Genomic DNA, 19,598 nt, shown 5'->3' on the forward strand with positions numbered 1-19,598 from the left:
TTCTCCCACACCTCACTTCCCTCAGTCCTTTATTCTCAAGCTGAGGTGTCTGCTGAGAAAAGCCGCTCCGCGTCTCCCTGGTCTGCTGGGGTGGGGGCGCTAGCTTCGCGTGTCCCTGATCTGCTGGGGGGAAGCAGCTAGTGCGGGGTTGCCTCACCCCGTTTGTAAGTAGGGATCCGATGTAAGTCGGATCCATGTAACCCGGGGACTGCCTGTATCTACATGCTATAATAGTGTGCCAGCTATAAGACAAAAAACTTCCTCTTATGGCTCTAATGATTATATTAGTCTGGATATGTTAACCATTTAGTAAACTATTCTTTTTGGGAGGCCCACAGATATTTCAAATACCTTTGATTTTTATAAAACACAGATTATTTTTGTACAGACAAATGTAGCTACCAATATCATTGTGATTTAGCTTTTAAAAATATATTCATGTTGGCAGATCACACCTATTTTATGATCCATACCATTAAATGATATTTTCTGTAAACATAAACATTAACAATGGCTTTTAGAAATAATATAGTTAGCAAAAGACATTTACAAGGCCTGGACTCACCTGAAAGTCTATTTTAATTAGTGCGATATCTGCTTTTTCATCAACATCTTTAATTTTGGCTTCATATGTTGCACCATTCTTCAGCTCCACTTTTACCCTATGTTTATTGGTAACCACATGGGCATTTGTTACTATTAGTCCATCTTCTGAGACAATAAAGCCTGAACCACTAGCTACAGGAACCTCCCTTTTTGTAAAAGGGAGCCTAGAAAAAGAAAGAAATAAACATGAAGTCTGAAGACCATTCAGATTGTTCAGACATGACAAGTCATTTGTGATTACTATTTTCTTTCTTAGACAACCAACAAGTATTTGACTTTTTAAAAATATTTTTGAAACATTTAGTATAATTTATTAAGCATCTCAGGTAACATTTTATTGAACATGTATTAGTCCTACCAAATTCAAAATTTGTGCCAAAGTTTTCAAGCAAAACATAATATGTAACGTAAGCATGACAAATATATAAATATTCTTTTGAAAACAGCTTCATTATATTTCAGCATATTAACCTTTGAGAGCTATTGAAATAGAAATAAAAAAGTAGGTAACTTGTTTACTTGCGAAACAATTCAATATGAACCACAGCAGGGGCGATCTTCTCTACCACATCTGCAATAAAGTTGTATTTGTGCCGCAGGCTGTTCGGGTCCTCCTGGCCTGAGAACGGATGCAGAAGACACATGTTATTCTTCAAATGGCAGGAGATGAATCATTGCCAAATACTTGCATTAAACACACCCACACACACACACTCGACCTTCTTAACAGGAACAAAACAAACTTATAGTTTTGAGTCTGACCCCTGCCCTAAAGACATTCCCCTAACTTTTGGGGAAAGTTTTACTGGCAACGTAGCCAGTTCATAGGGCAAAGAGCTCCATGGAAAATTCTGAATGGATATGGAACTTTTTTCCAGGATGGGTAGGAATGGTGCCCTTTGGGAAGAGATGACAGGGGAGGGATCACCTGTCAATTGCCTGTTCTGTTCATTTCTTCTGGAGCACCTGTCATTGGCCACTGTTGGATGACAGGGATACCTAGCTAGATGCACCTTGAGTCTGACCCAGTATGGCCGTTCTTATGTTCTAATCCACCGGATTAGAGTCCTTATCACTTAATCTCCAGCCAGATGACTAAAGTATTTCATACAAAGGAGAACAGCTTCAACAGGAGACAGAGACCCATCCAGTGTTTACAGCACTTTCCCTTTAGACGGGAGAGCTGGATCCAAATCTCTGCTCTATCAGACAGAGGACAAATTTGAACCCAGGTCTCCTCTATCCCCGAGAAGAGTGCTGCAAGCACTAGGTATATGGCGAACAGTGTGCAACATCATCAACTCCTACTTCCGCTGGCTGCCCTTTGGTTGGGATAGGCATGCTAGGAGAACTATACGATCAGGTCTGAGAGGTTTCATAGGCAAGGGATCTCTTAGTCTGTGAATCTTCCCTAGGCTTAGGTTTAAGTGAAGTGCCAAGCTGCTAGAGGTATCAGGACTGTGCACATCCCCACCAAACAAATGCAGATGGTGGGGGGCAGTAGGATTGGGCAATAGCTAAGGCTTTATAAATGCCTCTGACATCTAAACACTGGACGTATGAGCTTAACCAACACGTTATGTGCCTCAGGCCCCCTTGTGAGCACAGCATTTAGAAATATTTTCCAAAAAGTGCCCAACTTCCATTGGTTCTAATAGGGAGTTGGAACCAAGGCACTTTTGACGATGTTACTAACATCTTATTTGTGCCCCATGTGGCAAGAGCTTAGCCACCACTGCTTTAACCTCAGTGTCTTAATCACAGCTTGCTGCAGTTACAGGACAAGTTTGTTGGTACACAAGTGTTGGGAACATCGCGGATATTCTCTGTGTGCAGAAAAGGAAATACAATTGTTTTTCCTTCGGTGTGACTGTTTTAATCTCACAATGATAACCTGTTAAAAAGGGCACAAAAAATAAATCATAAAACAGAAAAAATAAAAAGACTCCTAAGCCTACAATGCAGCACTTCTCCCACCTCTCTATTTGTCCTTACTGTGAGTATTTAAATTTGTTACCGTGTATGTTTTACATTAGTCATCAATAAAGTCTCTGCAGTGGGAAAAAAAGCATTTCCTGTTAACATAGTGCAAGATCCATAGACAATTGTTTGGTTGTTCTGACCTATTTCCCCAAAACTATTTAAAGGTCAGGGAATACATCACCCTGAAGTAGTGACTGTAAGAGGGACTACTGAACTGCATTAGGGTCCACCTGTGAGACAGGGATCCCCTCTTTCTTACAGGAACCACACAAAGCTTCATGATTTGGGTTTTTTCCATATGTGTGAGATTTTTTTCCCAAACAGAACCAAGCATGTTAATTTCAATTTTTCTTTTTACGCACATACATTTGTAAAAATGAGTTTCCAGTAAAATTTCCTTTGTGTTGTAATCCTTTGATCTGTCAGGGAAAGGAGAGTAAAAACATGGTTTCATAACACTACAGGTATCTGTGATAGCCTATCAGGCTAAGACTGGTGAGAGATGCCAGGCTATTCCAATGACTCATCCCAGCACCCAGATGGAGGGGCATCACGAAGTACAATGCAGAAGAACAAGAAGTAGATGATTTTTTAAGCAAGAGAGGGAAGCATTGTGGTGGGAGGAATACCCTAGAAGTGATCGATTCGAGGGGGGGAGGGAGGAAGGAGACTCAGGCTCTGGGGGTATGTCTAGACTACATGCCTCTGTCATCAGAGGCATGTAGAATAGGCTACCCGCCATAGGGAAATGCAGCTGCGATTTAAATAATCGTGGCTTCATTTAAATTAAAATGGCTGCCACGCTCTGCCGACCAGCTGATGATCAGCTGTTTGTCGGCAGATCGAGGCAGTCTAGATGCTCCGCGGTTGACAAGGAAGCCTTTGTTGACTGGCGCAGGTAAACCTGGTTTCACAATGCATACCTGCGCCGGTCGACAAAGGCTTCCTTGTTGACCGCGGTGCGTCTAGACTGCCCCGATCTATCGACAAACAGCTGATCATCAGCTGGTCGGCAGAGCGCGGCAGCCATTTTAATTTAAATGAAGCTGCAATTATTTAAATCGCGGCTTCATTTCCCTATGCCGGGTAGCCTAATCTACATGCCTCTGACAACAGAGGCATGTAGTCTAGCCATACCCTGGTTGTTTACAGTATTAAACTAAGAGTAAAGCCTCAGGAAGCCTGGTGACTTTTAGGTTAGGTCTTGTATTACATCCGGAGGTGCGACAGCAGCTCAGTGGAAATAAACATACTAGCTTTAATCATGGACTCTGGCACAGATCAGCAACATGAGCGGGTAAGACATCCGTGATTCCAGAAGAGTTTGCACACATAAGACACTATACCAGCTAGCATGTGCAGCATCCCTCCTCAATTTCTCATACGTTCCCCCCTTCTCCACATCACCATCATATCTGAAGTGCTTTATAAAGCAATTTGTTTACTCAACAATAGCAAATTGTAGTAATTACACACCGAACTAGAGCGATAATTCTCAGTTGGGACATAAGAATCTGAATTACAAAGTAGGGACGTAAAATGCTGTTTAAACTGGCTAATTAACAGATTAAGTGGGATTCTGCGGGTGGCGAGGGAGGGTTCAGCCCAGCTGGAGCAGCCCCTAGGGCTGCTGGCCACCGGTGAGGGGTTGTTCCTGGGTGCCACTTAACCAGTAACTGGTGAGCATCACCCAGTAAGGTAAGCATCACTGGTTAACGGGTTACTCCTTCACATCCCTATTTAAAAGAGAATTATCACCACCTCATCTCTACCTCAAAGCACACCTAGATCTTCAACTTCAGGTCACATCTACACTGGCAAGTTACTGTGGAGCAAATCAGCCCCCAGCCACTGTGACTTTCCTGGTGTCCACACTGGCAAGGCACTAAGTGCGCTCTAGGCAAACCACCTCTGCAAGAAGAGCAGAATTCCCTTCCTGTTTGCTCAGTGATGCATGGTGTTCTCAGCGCATCTCTCCAGCTGGCCGTGCCTGCTCCACGCACCATGAAATCCCTGGCTTGGAGCCATGCTGAGGTGCTGGCTTTCATCAGCATTTGGGGAGAGGAGGCTGTCCAGTCCCATCTGCGCACCAGTCGTAGGAATTACGATATCTATCTCTAGGTGCATGACCAAAAGAGGCCATGACTGGGACTCACAAAAACATAGGATCAAAGCAAGGAGCTGTGAAACACCTACAACACGACATGGGAAGCAAACTGCCGCTCTAGTGCTGTGCCCATGTCCTGCAGATACTACAAAGAGCTGGATGCTATATGTGGAGGTGACCCCACCTCTGGTCCAAAGGTCCTTGTGGACACCTTGGGGCTTCAGGGGGCATCTGGCAGTGGACCGAGATAGGAGAAGGAGGAGGAGGAGGAGGAAGTTGTAGCCAATTGTGCTGAGGGGGAGAGGGACTCAAAGCCAGAGGAGCACTTGGCACTCTGAGAGACGTGACCAGCTTCCCCCCCGGAACCGGTTGTCCCAAAACTTTTTCCCAATGCATCCCCTTCCTCATCAAATACAATTTGGGCACCACTCTGTTCGTAGGCAACACCTACTGAACTCAACACCTGCCCGCCCAACCTCCACCCATACAGACTCTTGCAACAAATTGCTGCCCCAAAACATCCCTGATCCTTACAGGCCTGCACTGTGCTCCTCTAATAGCACTGGTCTTGAGGTGCTGAAACTTGGCCTCCACGTGCTGTGCATCACCCTTCCCATCACAAATATTATGGAGGGTACAGCATGCAGTGATAATCTTAGGGATATTATCAGGCAAGTCCAGCTTCCCATACAAACTTCGCCAACAGGCCTTCAAATGGCCAAAATGCACACTCTCTCTGACCTGCTCACCCTGCTTCTGTCAAGTTTCCCCATGTATGGTTTCATGAGCCAGGGCAAAAAGGGTTAGGCATGGTCTCCAAGGATCACACTGGGCATTCCCATTTCCCTCACAGGTATCTTCCTTTATGGACCAGCCTGTGCTAATGTCCATGAAATGTGCAGTGATCCACAAGCGCCTGCAGAACCATGGAGAAATACCCTTTGCGATTACTGTACTCCAATGCTAGGTGGTCTGGGGCCAGAACTGGAAGGTGTGTGCCATCTGTCACCCCTCAGCAGTTTGGGGAGCCTGTCCATGCAAAGCCATCAACACTTTCATGCACGTTGCCCAGAGTCATGGTCTTTTGGGGCAGGATGCGATTTGTGGCCCCGCGCACTTCCATCAACCTGAGTCGACTTTCCTACTCTGAAATGACTGGCGACCAAACCAAAGCTGTCTGGAGCAGCCAGCTTACACAGTGCATTGATTACGTGCTTTTCCACAGGCAACGCAGCTCTCATTCATGTGTCCATGGCACCACAGGGTGAGGGCAAGATCAAGACACAGTCCCATGAAAGTGGGTTTCCTCATCTGAAAGTTCTGCAGCCACTGCACGTCCTCCCAGTCTTGCATGATGATGCGATCCCACCACTCAGTACTTACTTCCTGAACACAAAAGCCATGTTCCACTGTGGTTAGCACATCCGTGAATGCCACAAGAAATCTTGTGTCATACAAATGTTGCTTGGACTTCTCATCACTGTAAAGCTTCAGGAATAACTTGACTGCCATGTGTGACGTGCTAGTGAGACCAATCAAAATTTTCATCAACACCTGGATCCTGCAGACAGAAAAGGCAGAGCGTGCAGCACAGAAAGATGGTGCCAAATGTGGATGAAAGCACAGTGGTAGCTGACATGTGAAGCAATGCACCATGGGGCTTTGGGACAGGACCTAGGATGCCTGGCCCCGTCTTACAAACCTCTGCAGCAGAAGAGGAAGAGGTGCATGGTGGGACAGCTGCCCAGAATGCTCCAAAAGGCACTGCAAGTGCCATGAGTGTGGTCACGCTAATGCACTGGCGTTCAACAGTGTGCACACCCAATAGCATATTGGCTGCTGCACTCCATGAGCATCGCTGTGACTGCCAGGGTTTTACCTCTGCCAGTGTGGACAGAGCCTTAGTCTAGGTAGAAGTCATGAGAACTGGGCACCAACGATTGCAGATTTATGTCTCATTTAAAACGAGATAAGCAATATCTATTAGATAAATTCAATGCCCACTGAACAACAGCACGAGCATCTGTAAAGCTCTGCTGACCAGCTGTATTACTAAGCTACTTTGGAAGCTGGGTGAATAAACATTAAAGTTTGGAAGTATTCATTCATACTAAAGAGAAGCTTGACATATAGCCACTTACATGCATATTTTGTTTGGCTTAAAAAAAAAAAAGCCATGGACTCTGTCACTTAAATCGGTTTACTTTTTGTACCCCACTTATAAAAGAGACTGAATATTAATAACAATGTTGTAGGCACTTAGCTAGACAGCCTAATACTGATATATTTAGAATGCCTCCCTTGTAAGTTATGGGAACTGCACAGACAGTACATAGCATTACTATATTGCTTTCAATCTTTTTTCCATAGTAAGGAGATTCAAAATCAAATTGGATAGGTCATCTTCACTTTAAAATTCTTTGTAATTGTAGATTCAAATGTAGAGCTAAAACTATCAGTCTAAAATTTGGTCTATGGTGCAGTCTCTAACCAAACAGCATAAATAACTGAAAGGCCACAATTAAATCCATATTGTATCTGAAGACATTAGGTAATAAAAACTGAGTCATGGCATGCTGACCTAAATAACACAGACCCCTCCTTTTCCCTTCTTATGTATTAGAAATTCTTATGTTGTGTAACATAGTTTTGCAACAATGTTTTCAAAATGGAATAAAAAGACACCTGCTTTTTTTAAAATACGTAAACAAAAATCAGTGCACCATGCAGAAAGATTTCCCTGATGAATGCTGATACTCCCATTGTTTAGAATCTTCTTAGTGCCCAGTAAGAAAAACACTTAAAATAATGGAAGTAATAGAAGAGACACAATTGAGCTATACCTACCTACAATTAAAAATTAAAAATATAGAAAAAGTGGGCCAATAAAAGTGACATTCTCCTCTTTATATATACACACTTTTAATATTTATTAATGCTAATGGTCTTTTGGTGAATATATCACTATGTGCAGGAGTTTCTGTAAGGGCCAACAAATCTTCACTATCTCTATTTTCTATGATCCTATCCAAAAGTGGGCTTTCTGTCTTAAAATGCCACTTGCACAGTTATTTGGTTTGTGTATGTAAAGATACAATTTCCTGAAACTATAACTAAGTATATTTGTTGTTTTATCTTTTGTACTAACAAACAGGCTAAACAAAGAGGAAAAACAAATCTACATAGCAGGCAAAATTATCATGAAATCTCTACTCACGCAACTTTATATGAACAATAGTTGCACATATTTGAATAATTACAAGGTAACTGCTGAAATAGCTAGACCTGTAAGAAAACCATTTTCCACTAGAGATATGTATGGTTAACTGGTAAGCATCACCCTTACCAGGTAATGCTTACCAGTCACTGTTAACCGGTGTGGGGGAGGGGACAGGGCAGTTAATTGATTAAACACAACATTTAACAAGTTAACTGCTTAAATGGAAGTTTACATCCCTACTTTCCATATACTACTATAGAAAACACCACTCCGGAGACCATAGGGGTGTTGGTCAGGCATGGGCAAAATATAGCCTGAGTCCGGCCTGCCAAAGCTTCAGATCCGGCCCACTACAATTCTCTGGGCCACCAATGGCCCATGGCCCATCAGGACCCTGAGGTAGGTTCCATCCCTGCAATGCCCAGCATACAGCTCAAAGTAGCACGCTGAGGGGCCAGAGTGTGCATCTCTGCACAGTGCACATTTGAGTATATGAGTGAGTGGGAGGGGGGCCCCTCTGCATGTTGCTACTGCTCCCAGCAAAATCCTTACAGCTCCCTTTGGCTGGAAATTGGCCAATGAGAGCTGCCTGGGCCATTCTTGTGGGCACAAGCAGCCTGCAGAGTCCTGCCCCGTGGGATGCTGTGCAGAGACATCCATGGCCCCAGTAGTGGACCGCTCTGAGTGGTGTGTGAAGTGCAGCTGCAGGGAGCCGGCCTGAGGGTTCTGCTAGGCCGCTGGCCAGGAGCCGCCTAGGCCATGTGCCCCCTGGCCAGAGTTCGTACCTAGCACCTCACTCCTTCTGCACCAGGTCACAGCCCACATCCTCTGTACCCTTCCTATATCTCAGCCTCAGGTCAGAATACAGCCCTTCACCCACATTCCCTTCCAGATTCCACAGCTCCTCCCCTATCCCAATCCCCTACATCAAGCTCTTTTCTGCTCTCAACCTCTGTCCCACCTCCCACCCCTCATCCATAGAGAAATGTGACTCTTGGCCACTTACCAAAATCTTGGAGTGACCCCCTTTGTCAAAAATTATTGTCCCGCCCTGCCCCCGATGTAGGTTCTTTGTATCTCATGCAGATATGCATTAGCAGGCACCTTTTTCCTGCTTTTTAGAGATCCCACTATTAGTTAAGGCTCTCAATTAGCTACCCTTTGATGCACATTTTCTGTGGCTATCTCCCCATTTTTAAACTTTAATTAAAATTTAGATTTCTAACCTACATTTGGTACAAGCTCCATATTTACAACCGTTGTGCTTGCTTTTTCTTATTTATTTGTCATACCCTTTTTTCCTTCTGTTTGGAATACTTCTGAACACGGGGAAGTTTGGCTCTTTGCAGATTGGATTTGGAACAGACTGTGATTGGGTTTTGTAATTCTTGTATCGACCTATTATACAATGCCTATTGCCCAGGGAGATGGCTAGAGGGTATTCATTAATGAAGTTACAAGGATGATCATCCAGTTGGTGATGACTCATTCATAGTTGATGATAGATTGACTAAAACACTAATAGGTTACAACACGAAAATTTCCCGAGGCAACTAATTTTCAAAGAACAAATGCAAATCATCATGGCTGCCTGTGTATACAGAGCAGTATGAACAAGTCATTGTATGAAATTTTAGTTTGTACCAACTTTACTACTGCTTTTTATGTAGCCTGTTGTAAACCTAGACAAATATCCAAATATGTTGCCACACCCCATGGAAAATCAAGAACAGGTTCAACCGCCCTAATGCACTCTTTCCTAGTCCAGCATCATCAGTGACCCAGTGGGTGCTCCGGGGCTGGATCATTCACTGGGAAAAAACAGTGTGCTGGGGCCAGGAGTGTTGATGGACCAGGGAAGAGCAGAGCCCAGAGGAATGGGGAGGAAAGCAGCATTCCCTGTAAGCCTGTGAACTCATGTGGCCACTTAGGAGAGATTCAAATGCTGCCCAGTTGATTAGCAGAGTGCCCACAAGTAGGTTTTTGATTTCTGCTGGTGGTGCACATTCATACAAGCCTCCGTGCACATAAAAAATTTATTTTGCAAATGGATGGATAAAGATTAGAGGGAACATTGGAACAGAGCCCCGGTGCCCATGGAGAAGGGAGGAGTTGCTGACCTAGGAGCCAGCGGCCAGGAGCAAGAGGGATCGGCGTTGACCTGCCCTGATCCGACAAATTCCCTGGTTTAGGATCAGTCAGATCCCAAGGATGCCAGACCAGGGCGGTTCAACCTTTATTTGAAATCATTGTCCAGAGTAACTTTCTAATGGCACCTTGTCTTTATAAAAAGATGAGCCCACACTGCAGGGAGGGTGGCAAGGGGAGGCTACTGTGAAACAGCCTCTGCCTGCAGCAGGCCCAGGTTTGCCAGGGGCAGGGGCTGCTCTGGAAACTGCCCCTGTCTGCAGGGGGGTCCCAGCTTCCCCCTTTCCCCCCACTCCCCACGGACAGGGGCTGCTGCCGGAGCTGCCTCTGCCGCAGCCAGCCCAGGCCACTGGGGACAGGAGCTGCTCCGGCCTAGACTGGGCTGCTGGCACATGCCGTGTCCGGGGCCTACCCCTGCTACAGCTCTGCAGTTTAAATGTAGTAGGAGCTGGACTGCCTGCCCGGTTCTTACTACATGTAAGCAGCAGAGCTGCAGTGGAAGTAGCGCCTGACCCATCATAAGCCAGGACCGAGCGCGTCTTCCCTTATCGACTGCACGACTAGCAAATCACCTCCCTCTTAACATCCTTATTCCCCACATGGGTGCAGGAGGGGAAGGACCTAGGAGTGAAGGGGGTGCAGTGTAGAAGTTAGGGACAGAGGGGAGTAGGAGGGGAGGAGGCACAGTACAGAGGTTTGGGGGAAAGGAGAGTAGGGAGCCTATGAAGCCCATTGGAGACTGGGGCAATGGGGGGCATCATGACCATAGGCCAGGGTCACCAAAATGCAAATTCACAAGGGAACTATTTTCCTTAAGGCTGGCCCTGAAATAGAGCATAGTTGTCACCCCAGATCACTCTGAATCAGGTCATTTAGCGTGTGGCAAAACAGGATGCGACTTCACAGCACACTCACTGGCCTGTGGACACTACCACCGTGTAGTTCTGCAGTGTGCTCTGAAGTAGTGCGGTTTCCAACTGGAAGGTCACCCAGAGAGCCCTGAACCCAAAAAACCTTTCCAAACCAAAATATTTAGGTTTTGATCTGAAAACAGACATTTAGACACAATTCCGTTTTTGTGGAAACCTTCAAAAGGTTTGGTTTCAATATGGAACCACAACAAAATTTCAAACCTCAGAAACTGCTGCAGACAGAATTATCACCCCCTAAACAACTCTGATTGCCAGTACTTTTATAAAAACTGAACGTAAAGGATAGTGTGCATGCATATACATGCTAATTGTTTGAAGCATTCTTTGAAGTATATAATGGTTGTTTTGTACTTGAAAGATTTCCTCGACCACCAACCCCCTTGTGCTTTCAATGAAATAATCAGTTTGTTTCATTTCATTTTGTTTGGAACTCTTTGTAAAGCAGTAGCATCCTCAGTTCAAAGGTTTCAAGATTTTTTTTTCTTCATCCATCAGAATCATTGTTAATACCACAGATCTATCTGTGTGCTCAGCAGCAGATCCCGTGGTATGTTAATACCAGGCTAGTGCCTGGTAGCTCTTCAGAGAGGAAGGCTCAGATCCAAGGAGGCCACGTTAATCTCTTTTCAAAATTCTTTCCAGGAGGACCACACACCATAAAAAGAATAAGAGCTTCTACCCATATCATCCTGCTAGACTGTCTATGGATTAGGGATGTAATAGTGTAGTCAATTTACCGATTAACTGATAAGCAAGAGCTTATAGGTTAATGCTATAGACTACACGTATTTCCCTTCCTCCCAGCCAGTACATTTTTTAGCAGGCTGGCTAGCAGCCTGGCAGCTCACTCCTGACTTGCAATGGGTCTGGGACCTACCCCGCTGCAGCTCTGCATTTAAAGCATATTAGGAGCTGGGCAGGCAGGCAGCCTGGCTCAGTTCCGGCTCGCACCAGGTCCGGGACCTACCCCAGCTGTAATTCAGTACAGTTGAAGTGTATTAGGAGCCACATGGGCAGGCAGCCACGCTCATTTTCAGCTCACAGCGGGCCCGGGAGCTCAGACGTCCCCCAGACAGGGACTGCTGCTACCCCATACTGCTGCCTCTTTATCAGAGGCAGCAGCACTGGATGACAGGCAGCCAGTCCACAAGGGAAGATTGGCTCCGCAGGCATGAGGCCAGAGCGCACTGGCTGCCAGCCCCGCCCCCTGGGAACTATAGAATAGTCGACTAATAGATAAGAATTCATGAGGTTACTCGACTACTCAATTAACCGATATTTAACATCCCTGCTACGGATATCCTACAAACGGTAACAATTTTGTACCAGCAGCCCTTGCTGCCAAGTGACCATTTACCTGCTACTTGTTTAACATTACACACACACACACACACACACACACACACACACTAGTTACAGGTTACAGGCCCCAATTCAGTGAAGTAGTTAAGTGCATGTCTAACTTTGGACACATGCTTAAATTCAACTGAAGTAACAATACTTCAAGCATAAATGGAGTCAATAGGGCCTAAGCACATGATTATGTGCTTTGTTTAAATAAAGCTGGATTGCTGATTGGGGGCTACAGACCCTTAAAACATCATCCATCCTGTAGGTGATTTCCAACTCTGTGGAGAACATTCCATTCAACAATGACTTGCTGTCTGTTCATCCAGGATAGCTGTATTTTAAAGCTCTAGAACTGTAGTTTTAAAAAAGTGCAAGGTATTTATTTAGTTCACAGTGAAAGATATTTCCTGCTCCATTAGAAAGTAAAGAAAAAATTCTATTTGAATTTTTCTCTATATATCTCTTCCATTTTATCTTTAAAATTTCATCCAACTGTAAACAGTAACATTACACTCACTGTTGAAGGATAGTGTAATCCACTATAAAGAAAAGACAATGATGGCATTAAGAAAACAAAGAGCAGCAATTTACATCTTGTAGATGTCCTTTACACACTTAACCATGAGCATACAAAATTAAAAAGAAAATTGAGAATGAGATCCAATGGTAAAAAAAAGATCAAGGGAAGGGGGTTGGGGATGGTTGATTGTCAATATTGCCAGCATTATTATGCTAGCAAGCTAATGAGATTTCATTGACCACTAGTTAGGAAGAAATATTTATGCCTCTCACATAACATCCCTAACAAAGAATACACTTTCACGACAGAGTACAATGGAGATGTTTCAAGTGTCTTATTCAAGTTAATAATACATAGAGCAAAATCTAGTATTCACTTAATGAAACATTTCCTGAAGCTAGAAACTCTACAGGATTAGTAGAGGATTTAAAGTAAAGCATTTTGCTTGGCATGAACACAGTTGTAAACAGAATGTATGCACTGTAGTCTCAGCCTCATAATATTTACATGAGGATCAATGCTTTCTTGGCTAGCTCTCAAGATCCTTCTTGCAAATAATGTAGCACATGGCTGGACTGCATGTCTCTGAACGCAAGACTCAAAACTCTAGCTTCCCGTGTGAATAAAAAACACTAATATCTAACTCTATAGGCTGCTTAATTGTTTCATGCTTAAACACATAGGAATCTATGCCAAAGGCTACAGAACTAAAGGGCTCCCACAGCTTCTGACTGGAGGCAGCATGGACTAAAGCAGGAACCTCAGGCCCGGGCGCCCCAGCTTGCCTGGATCTGGCGCCTGAGGCTCAGGGCCCTTCCCCCAGAACTGGGGTGTTCACATCGTCACTCCAGCCCACCATTGCCGCACTGCAGGGCTGGAGCACACAAAATCTACTAGGCTGGGCCCCTCTAGGGCTTTGGTGTGGCAGGGGAATATGGGGAGTGTCTTTCTCCTTCTCAGTCAGGGGCCACATCAATGAGGATTGGGGTTGGGTTTTGGGTTTTTTTTTCCTGTTTCTCACTTGTGTGCAGCCCCTGATTGATATTTCTGTGGGTCTGTAGCCTCCAACCCAAAAATGGTTTTCCTCTCCCACCCCTGACATCTGGGGGGGATGAGGTGAGGATTGGCAAGTAGTAAGTTCTAACTTGAATTCTACCACAGACTTACAGTGGGTGCTGGACAGCTCAATCTCAGTTGTTCCTCTTCCCCCAAACTATAAAGTTAAATAGTAAAATTTAACCACTGTAAAGGGGATCTAAAAAGGATCAGTGCTTTGAAGACAAATTATTAAAGGGACAAGCACAGATACTGGACATTTACAGTAGTCATGTCCTGTAAATAACACAATACGGGCAATGCTCTTGACTTACATATTTATAAAATTTGGGTATAAATGTGCAAACATCTTTAGAAAAATTAATTCCCCACCACAGAAGTCTTTGAAGAATTTGTAATTTCACTCCCATTAATTACTCAAGGGTCTGACTGAGGATGAAATGGACCCCTGTGGATACATTACATGCTCAAGTTGGACCTCCCCGGTCCAGCACTTTTGGGACCCAAGTGGTCCCAAACAAGGGATTTTGCTGGATCATGGGAGGTAATTTCTGGCCCCTCTGCCACCAACTGCCCAGCCCAGTTCCACTCCTGACCTGGTCTCCCAATGCTCCTTACCTGCCATCAGCCCCGCTGCCGTGGCAGGGCAGCCCACAGTCCTGCTTCTGTAGCTCCCAGCTCCGGTACGACAGACTACTGCCCCGCCACCAGTGTTCCTGCCCCTGCGAGCCCTGTCACAGCAGAACCAGCCCCTCAGCAGCCCTCCATGGCACCACTGACCTCGCCAGCCTACAGTCCTGCTGCTGGGGCTCCCGGTGCCGTCAGCTGTATCGCGGCAGCTCTAGCCCTGCTGTGGAGGCTCCTGGCCCTGTCAGCCCTGCTGCAGCAGCCCGCTGCCGGGACTTCTGGCCCCACCATAGCAGATCACTGCCTCACCACAAGGCTCCCAGGTCCGGCACAGCGGACCCAGCCCGCTGGCTCAGCCAAACTCCCTCAGAAGGATTCCTGGCCCCTTGCAGCCAGCCTGGCTGTTTTCCTGGTCCCCACACAACTCCTGCCTCTGGCCCTCCACTGGGACTCTCTTATCACAGATGTTGCCAGACCAAAGAGTCCCGGTGGAGAGAGGTTCGACCTGTACTGTGAGTAGGGATGTTAAATTTAGATTAATAGTCTAATCCAATAGTCAATGCATTTTGCATCGACTATTCGATTAGTCTATAAAGGAGTCTCCCCATTGAAGGGTAGCAAGGCAAAAGTGATGCGGGGAGCATGAGGTCAGCAAGGGACTGCTTGAGTCTGCCACTGGCCCCTTGCTCCCTGCAGCATTTCAAACCGGCAGCACTACATAGAGCTGGGGGCCAACTGTGAGCTCCCCCGCTGACTCCGGGCTCCATATGGTGCTGTCGCTTTGAAATGTCATGGGAAGCTCCACGTGGAACCCAAGGTCAGCAGAGAGTCCCCATCCGACCCCGGCTCCATGCAGCATTGCCACTCTGATGCCTCCCCTCCTCTTCCCCACCCCCTTGTCGCCTCTTTCTGATAGAGGCAGCAAGTGGGGGGGAGGCGACAAGCTTTTGCTATCGGATAGTCAACTAGTCAATTAGTCTTTCACATCCCTAAATGTGACTCCAACCTCGTGCAAATAGTGTATCTCTTTATTACTGAATAGAAGTGATAAATGTTCACACTTCGATAACATGCTTATGGCTTTCTTATAGAGTATATAATGTATTCCCCTTTTGGCTAGGACTTTAATGATGTATTTTAAGCAGGTTTCCTTCCACTAATTTGAAAGCCACAGTTATTGGTATATGAATCAGACAAACATCCTTATGAGTAGGACTAGTGTGGCAAATTAACATCAGGATTGCCAGATAAACAGACAAAACTTTTTTTTGCTGAAGGAAGTGTGTCTCATGGTTATGGCTGGGATTCAGGTTTCCTGGGCCCTATTCTTAGCTACCAACTGACTCACTGTACAATCACGGAAATGTAATATTGAAAGAATAAATGACAAGTTTATCTTTAAAATGAAATGTGCTCAGGCTTAACTAATGCTTGGAGAACCTCCGATGAAGCTGCTATATAACTGCTCAAGGCCTCCAGAATTTTTTTAAAACTGTGCACATTAGTGTGCCATCAAAACAGTCTAAAAGTTACGTCAGTGGAAACATCCAAGTCAAACAAAATGATTTTCAAATCATTGAGGGAGATGCATTGGCCTGATTAAATGAAAAGAAACTGCAGTGCACACTGAAACAATTAAAATCAGGAGTGAAAAATCCTCATTGTAAAATGCAGATGAGCGAGGGGGAGAGCTGGACTTCGGCAAGGGAAAAAACAATAGATCTACTAGAGTTTAAATGTCCAACAGTTAAATGTCCGAGTTTAAACTGTCCTACTCCCTGGCCTTTTATGTACCCAGAGAAAATTCTGTTCAGATGCAACATCTGGAGCAGAGCTAGAAAACAACTAAACAGGTAGAAGAAAGATATTCAGGACAATGGTAAAGCATAGTGAAACGGATAAAGTCACTAAGAGAAACCTGGCTAAAGCTGAAATATTAAGACGTGTATGTCTAGCAGATGTGGGAAAGGATCACCAGTAGATCCTGTCGACAGAAGCAGTGAAAGCTTCAGCCAGCAGGATTCAAAATAGACGTGTTATTTTCTTTTCTGCAGAATTTTGAAAAGATGAAGGATGAGTCAGTAATCATTCCACCTTCTCCTTTTTCCACTCTGCTCAGTTTACAGTGTTTAAAGTTTCCAGTTTAGGTCATCATCCTGTTCTCCTTCCCAATTCCATATGCCTCAGAGACAGAATGAATAAAATCCCTTTTTAAATGACGTTAGGTAACAATCACATGGCAAGTTTACATATTCAAAACATAATAGTTAAAAGAAATGTTGCTTAACAAAAAATAAGGTCATCTTCTGAAGGCATGAAAGCTTTTGCATTTAATATTTAACAGAAGCCCCTATTTTGGGCACACTTGGGTTTTTCTTCCATTTTCTAGGAACATTTGGTTATCCAGGGCAGGAAAACGGAGGGGAGAGAGCATAGCTTCCTCTAATGACAGAAGTTAGATTCTTACATCAATTACTACGCTAAAAAGCTTGGTATCACAGAAGATAGGACCACAGTCTTATCTGAAGATTTTTATAGCTCTTGTCTAACACCCAAATAGATTTCATTAATAATATCTATTCTTGCATAGCACTTTATCATAGAATCATAGAACTGGAAGAGACCTCAGAAGGTCATCAAGTCCAGCCCCCTGCTCTAGGCAGGACCAATTCCACTTTTCATCCATAGAGCTATGCTAATTTACATCTGTCAGGGTCCACTTTCCATCCTTTCACCAAGTTATTTTCAAACTGAAAGGCTACATCTAGACCACATCCCTTTTTCGGAAAAGGGATGTAAATTAGACATATCGCAATTCCTAATGAAGCGAGGATTTAAATCTCCCGGGCTTCATTAGCATAAAAATGGCTGCCCCTTTTTTTCGGCATGGAGCTTTGCCAGAGAAAAGCGGCAGTCTAGACGCTGATCTTTCGAAAAATAAAGCCTTTTCCGAAAGATCCCTTATCCCTCTTGAAATAAGGAATAAGGGATCTTTCGGAAAAGGCTTTATTTTTCGAAAGATCAGCATCTAGACTGCCGCTTTTTTCCAGCAAAGCTCCGTGCCGAAAAAAAGCAGCAGCCATTTTTATGCTAATGAAACGCGGGAGATTTAAATCCCCGCTTCATTAGCAATTGCCATACATCTAATTTACATCCCTTTTCCGAAAAAGGGATGTAGTCTAGACATAGCCAAGCAGTCTCCTTGCCTACCTCTAAATTACTAACCCCAGGGAAATGATAAATGCCACTGACCTGTATTGCAACAAAAATTTCAAGGACAGAATCATAGAATAGTGGACCTCAGAGGAAGACCAACCACTATCTAGCTCATCCCTGACAGGTGTTTATCTAACCTCCAGTGATGGAGACTCCACAACCTCCCCATGCAATTTATTCCAGTATTTAACCACCCTGACACTGAGGAAGTTTTTCCTAATGTCCAACCTAAACCTCCCTTGCTGCAATTTAAGCCCACTGCTTCTTGTCTCATCATCAGAGATCAAGGAGAACAAATTTTCTCCCTCCTCCTTGTAACACCTTTTCAGGTACATAACTATTATTATGTCCCCTCTCGGTCTTCTCTTTTCCAAACTAAAGAAACCTAGTTCTTTCAGTCTTCCCTCATAGCTCATGTTTTGTAGACCTTAATCATTCTTGTTGCTCTTCTCTGGACTTTCTCCAATTTTTCTACATCTTTCCTGAAATGTGGTGCCCAGAACTGAATATAATACTCTGAGGCCTAATCAGCACAGAGTAGAGCAGAAGAACAACTTCTTGTGTGTTGCTCACAACACTTCTGTTAATGCATCCTAGACTCATGTTTGCTTTTTTTGCAAGGGGTCACACTGTTGACTCATATTTAGCTTGTGGTCCACTGTGACCCCTAGATTCCTTTCTGTAGTATTCCCTCCTAGACAGTCATTTCCCATTCCCTATGTGTAAAACTGATTGTTCCTCCATAAGTGAAGTACAGTAAAACTCCAATAGTCTGGCATCCAACTGTTCGGCACTCCCGATACTCCAGCATCAAAATGCCAAGCGCTCCTGACCAGCTGATTAAAAAGCCTGTGGCTCAGCACACATGCTGGCTGTAACCAGAGGGAGCATAAGGTTGGGGGGGGGAGGAAGGGAGTGGGATCCTGTTACAGTATGGAGAAGAGCGTTTTGCTTCAGGAAGGGGAAAGGAAGGAGGATCAGGTTACAGCAAGGAGGAGAGAGGGGAAGAGGAAAGGGGAAGGGAGGGAGAGGAGGATCAGGTTACAGCATGGAGGAGATGCGAAGAGGAAAGGGGAGGAGAGAGGGAGGGAAATTGTGTCCTGGCCAGCTGTTAAGCCCTGCAGCTGTACTGGACCTCCTGATTCTCCAGCAAATCTGATAATCCAGCACCACCTAGGTCCAAAAGATGCCGGATTATCGGAAGTCTACTGTACTTTGCCTGTGTCTTAAGTGAACTTCATCTTATTTACCTCAGACCATTTCTTTAGTTTGTCCAGATCATTTTTAATTATAACCCTATCCTCCAAAGCACTTGCAACCCCTTCCAGCTTGGCATTTATAAGTGTGCTCTCTATGCCATCATCTAAATCATTGATGAACATATCAAAAAGAACCAGTCCCAAAACTGATCCCTGCAGAACCCAACTTATTATGCCATTGAACCATGCCTGTGAACCACTGAGAACTACTCTCTGCTGTGTCTACATTGGCATGATATTGTGTAAAAGTGGCTGTTTTTGAACAAAAATATGCTGCCTGTCTACACTGGCGGGAAGTTCTTGCGCAAGAACACTGACATTCTAATGTGTGAAATCAGTGCTTCTTGCACAAGAACTATGATGCTCCCGCTCAGGAAAAAGCCCTCTTGCGTAACTGTTCTTGCGCAAGAGGCCAGTGTAGACAGACAACATGAATTTTGTGTGCAAGAAAGCCGGATGGCTAAAATGGTCATCGGAGCTTTCTTGCGCAAGAGAGTGTCTACACTGGCACGAATGCTTTTGCGCAAGAGCACATGCCAGTGTAGACGCTCTCTTGCACAAATACTTTAATGCA

General features: G+C 44.7%; 1 protein-coding gene across 1 annotated transcript in view; it reads right to left on the reverse strand.

Moving 5' to 3' along the window:
- Nucleotides 1-19,598, reverse strand: part of HTRA1 (HtrA serine peptidase 1) — a 60,049-nt gene that overhangs the window by 26,150 nt on the left and 14,301 nt on the right. Inside the window, exons 2-3 of the mRNA XM_075935338.1 lie at nucleotides 1,126-1,225; nucleotides 566-770 (exon numbers count right to left, since the gene is read on the reverse strand). Coding sequence (XP_075791453.1) covers nucleotides 566-770; nucleotides 1,126-1,225 — 305 coding nt within the window. The remainder of the gene's footprint in view (nucleotides 1-565; nucleotides 771-1,125; nucleotides 1,226-19,598) is intronic.

This window comes from Pelodiscus sinensis, chromosome 8 (assembly GCF_049634645.1).
Source record: "Pelodiscus sinensis isolate JC-2024 chromosome 8, ASM4963464v1, whole genome shotgun sequence".
NCBI classification, from domain to species: domain Eukaryota; kingdom Metazoa; phylum Chordata; order Testudines; family Trionychidae; genus Pelodiscus; species Pelodiscus sinensis.